Below are 3,870 nucleotides of genomic sequence, written 5' to 3'. Positions count from 1 at the left end.
GAGACCAATTTCTTTTACCTGCCTTTTTTTTAAATGTGAGAGTGGGTACTAAATTTAGATGCCAGTATGGCAGATTAGAACAGGGGAGCCCAATGGGAGGAATGAGTGCTATGAGCTAGAGGGTGCTTGTACTTGTGAGAGAACAGATATGCTTGGAGAAGGATTATGGGAGATGATGAAAATAATTTTCTTGCAAGTATTTGAGAATATAAGGTTCCTTCTTTACAATTATTGGAGGAAGGGGGGTGTGCGTGTAAATGGTGGGGAGACCCAACATCTTGGGACGACCAATAGGCTTCGTTGGAAGTGGGGCCCGATTTTCTAGTTATAAATACGGAGTCCGTTACATCAGATATTGCTGTGCTCCTTTTTGTGAAGTTGGTTTTGGAGGGGGGAGGGGCCTGTAGTGAAAGGGAGACAGGGAACGGCGAGAGCAAGGGAAGTGGCGAACAAAGAGCTTGAAAGGAGGAGGGGAAAGCTCTGATGAATGGATAAATGGAAGGTCTCTGAGAGACAGGCAGACAGACACAGAGGGAGAGAGGGAGAGGGAGGGGGAGAGAGAGAGAGAGTCGCCATAGCCATCTAGCTCTTCTATAAGAGGGCTGTCTCGTGTATGTGTGTGTGTGTGTGTGTGAGAGAGAGAGAGAGAGAGAGAGAGAGTGTGTGTGTGTGTGTGTGTGTGTGTGTGTGTGTGAGAGAGAGAGAGAGAGAGATGGCAATGAAGAGACCTTCATTCCTCCTCTGTAGCTTGCGCCATCTCGCAGCCAGCACTTGCTGCAAGCGCCCTTGCCGCCACGGTCGCCAGCCCCAACACGCCCCCAAGCTGGCATCGCCGAACGCGTGGCACACCTCCCAACCTCACACATGGCCCCATTATAGCTCCACACCCTTATCCAATCGCTCCTCCGATCCCCCCATTTTGCCACTCTCGCCTCTTGCCTCCTTGTCATCACAAGATGACGACACATGGCCCACGCTCACACGTCCATCATTTTCCCCCCAACGTCACACGTGGGGAACCCCAAGACTCGTGTATCCACTCAATGCCTCCATATGCCCACCACCCATTTCCCCCCATCTAGGATTGCATCACGATGACGACGAGGTCGCGGTCGAAGATGAGACGAAGAATGACGACGTGGCATTGCACCAGGCCCATCGACTGCTCCGAGTTGTGCAAGTCGAGGCCGTGAAGCAAAGGCTCGAGATGGAGAGGCATGACATCATGCCTTACACTGACCTCCTCAAGGTTTGCAAGAGCATGGGGGTGGCATCATCACTAAAAGACGCAGCCCATTTTGCCAGATCACTCGATGATGCCGGTGTCATTCTCATTTTTCAAGACGTGGTCTACCTCAAACCCAAGCAGGTTAAAAAAAATCACCTTCAATTATTTGTTGCTAATAACATTATCACTTTTTGAATCTTTATTTTTTTTGCTAATAGCAATTAGCTTGTTGCTCAATGGTAAAGTTCTTTAAGATGGTGCAAATCTATAGTTTTGCTACTACTAAGATATAATGTGCACATTAGAAAAAGACAACTTTCGTTTTAGAGACTTATTTATGCGACAAACCATATATATTCATGTATACTAAGCACTTCAAACTTCATTTCTTGCAGGTTGCCCAATGTGTCATCAATGCATTACCTAAACCTCTTTCAACAAGAGAGCAACAATGCATACTCCAAGAAGTCTCTCGTCTTAAAAAAGAGAAGGAATATATTGACAGCCTTGCCCACAAGCACTCTCGTAGAGTCCTTTGGTCAGGTTTTGGCTACCTCACATTACAAACTGCTCTCATATTCCGTCTTACATTTTGGGACCTCTCTTGGGATGTCATGGAGCCCATTGCCTACTTTGTCACTACTATTAGCTTGCTTGTTGGATATGCCTTCTTTATGATCACCTCTAAGGATCCCACTTACCAAGATCTTGGTAATATTCTTCTCTCCTCCAAACAACAAAAGCTTATGAAGAAAAGAAAATTTGACATAGGTAGGCTTCTTGAGCTACAAAAACAATGTCATCCTTCCAAATCTACTTTTGTATGGCAACAAACAGCAGCTCCCTTACATACATAGTAGGTAATTTAGCATTTTGATGTCAAGAACCAATGGAGGTATTCACTTTCTTTGGAAAGCTAATAACTCCAAAAGTTGAAGTAGTACCTCATGTGGTTGAAAACTTAGCAACCATCCTTTATTGCCTTGGGGTTTCCATGAAGAGTCTTATATTATAATTGTTATATAGGGAATCTGCAGAGCCCACTAGGGAGTTTACTCCATGTTTTGATTTCAAAACATTTCTTACACCTTGAGCTACACAAACAACTTGGTAGCTTTGTATCATAGTACACACCCACGTTCATAAGTCATGTATAGATTTAGATCTCACATGATGTAAAGATGGCTTTTATCTCACAAGATGGAAGCTTCAGACAAATTTCTTGTATCTATGATATATATATTTAAATAGTATCAAAGTGTAAGAAAGATATCTAGATTTTGAAACAATCCCTTGACTTATGTATTCATTATACATTTACATTGAAAACAACAATCATATTCAAAACACACATGTGGAGTATGTTGAACCGCATTTGCCAAAAAATAAAAAACTTATGCAAGAATGGTAATGGAAAAAAATAACAAAGTATGAATGAAGGTCAAGAAGCAAAGTTTGAGACCACCAAATTAATTGCAAGGAATGTAGTATCCATTTAAATTACTATAAGCGTTCGAGGGATAAAAATTTGGAATTGTTGGTGCCCAAAATCTCAAATCTTTGTAGAGGGCGAAAATGGTAACATCGCTTTGTTGCACATAGAAAAGGTGAAGCTATCTTAGAGATACAAAACAAAATAAAACTTTGACGGCGCCTAATCACTTTTGTGTTCTTTGGAATCTTAAGATGTAATTATTTTTAAACAATAGAAATTTGTGCTAAATCACAACTTCAACATTGAGGCACACAATTATTGCAAACTAGGTGTCCATTAGCATAATTTCTTATGTTAATGACCACAAGAAACCCTTTAGAGTTATGAATCTTATTAGAATGGAAGCATCATCACTTTAAAACATTTGAGTCTTAAAGACAACTAAAGGTCTAATTTTCGTTTCAAAAAATAGTTAATAAAAGCTAACACAATCTATACCCTTTAACTATATTATGTTTTAATGTCTTTTAAAGATAATCTAGAAGATCGAGCTAGCATATTTTTTTAAGAAGATCCACAATTCTTATTCTATTATCATAATAAACTCCTTTGCACGATCACTCTCTTCAAGCTCACGAAAATCCAATCTAAAACAAACTAAATGTTCTTTACAAATTGTCATGTGCTAACCTTTGCCTACAATCATTCAATTTTCAAACATTTACTCAAAATTGCATTTCTCCCCTTCTTACAAAACCTTCTTCTTGTTAACCTAGTCTCTATGGGTTGAGAAATAGCTCTCCTTTGGTTGTTGCGAGCTACACAAATGCTAAGGCTTTGGGAATGTTAGATCACCGTAACACCACTACGGGCGTTACCACAGGAGGGGACGGCCTCTGGCTCACCACCCAGCCATAGAGGAAGAATGAGGATTGCCCCTCATCCCCCAGGCTATATAGTGTGTGGTCTGCCGTCCACACTAGCCTGGCCGCCCATGACTCCGCATGGGCGTCCTCTCCCACTGAACCCCGGATGGCCACGTCCTTGGCCATCCGGTCTGCCCGCCATCGGTCACACAGGCGTTACAGCCTACGTGACATTACCCCCCCCTTAAGAAGAGTTTTCGTCCTCGAAAATAAACTGGGAATAAACTGGGGAAACCTCTTGGAAATTGCACTACGGCGTTCCCAGGTAGCTACCTCCTCAT

The 3,870-nt window shown here is 42.0% G+C and overlaps 1 protein-coding gene across 1 annotated transcript; it reads left to right on the top strand.

The window, feature by feature from the left end:
- The first annotated feature begins 483 nt into the window (after window positions 1–483).
- Window positions 484–2,579, top strand: LOC147604172 (calcium uniporter protein 1, mitochondrial-like). Its single transcript, XM_086795256.1, has 2 exons — window positions 484–1,369; window positions 1,624–2,579. The coding sequence occupies exons 1-2, from the start codon at window positions 614–616 to the stop codon at window positions 2,083–2,085; spliced, it is 1,218 nt and encodes a 405-aa protein (XP_086651382.1). The 5' UTR covers window positions 484–613; the 3' UTR covers window positions 2,086–2,579.
- The last annotated feature ends 1,291 nt before the right edge of the window (window positions 2,580–3,870 follow it).

This window comes from Cibotium barometz, chromosome 62 (genome assembly GCF_041138505.1).
Source record: "Cibotium barometz isolate CiBa-2024 chromosome 62, ASM4113850v1, whole genome shotgun sequence".
Taxonomy (NCBI): Eukaryota; Viridiplantae; Streptophyta; class Polypodiopsida; order Cyatheales; family Cibotiaceae; genus Cibotium; species Cibotium barometz.
Note: the sequence above shows the minus strand (reverse complement) of the source record. Positions and strands in the feature narration are given on the sequence as shown.

Excerpts from the sequence above, each read along its gene's own strand:
- LOC147604172 (XM_086795256.1), top strand. The coding sequence starts at position 614 with ATGTGTGTGTGTGTGTGTGTGAGAGAGAGAGAGAGAGAGAGAGAGAGT. Across the intron at positions 1,370-1,623 it reads TCTACCTCAAACCCAAGCAG|GTTGCCCAATGTGTCATCAA; the intron begins GTTAAAAAAAAT and ends CATTTCTTGCAG.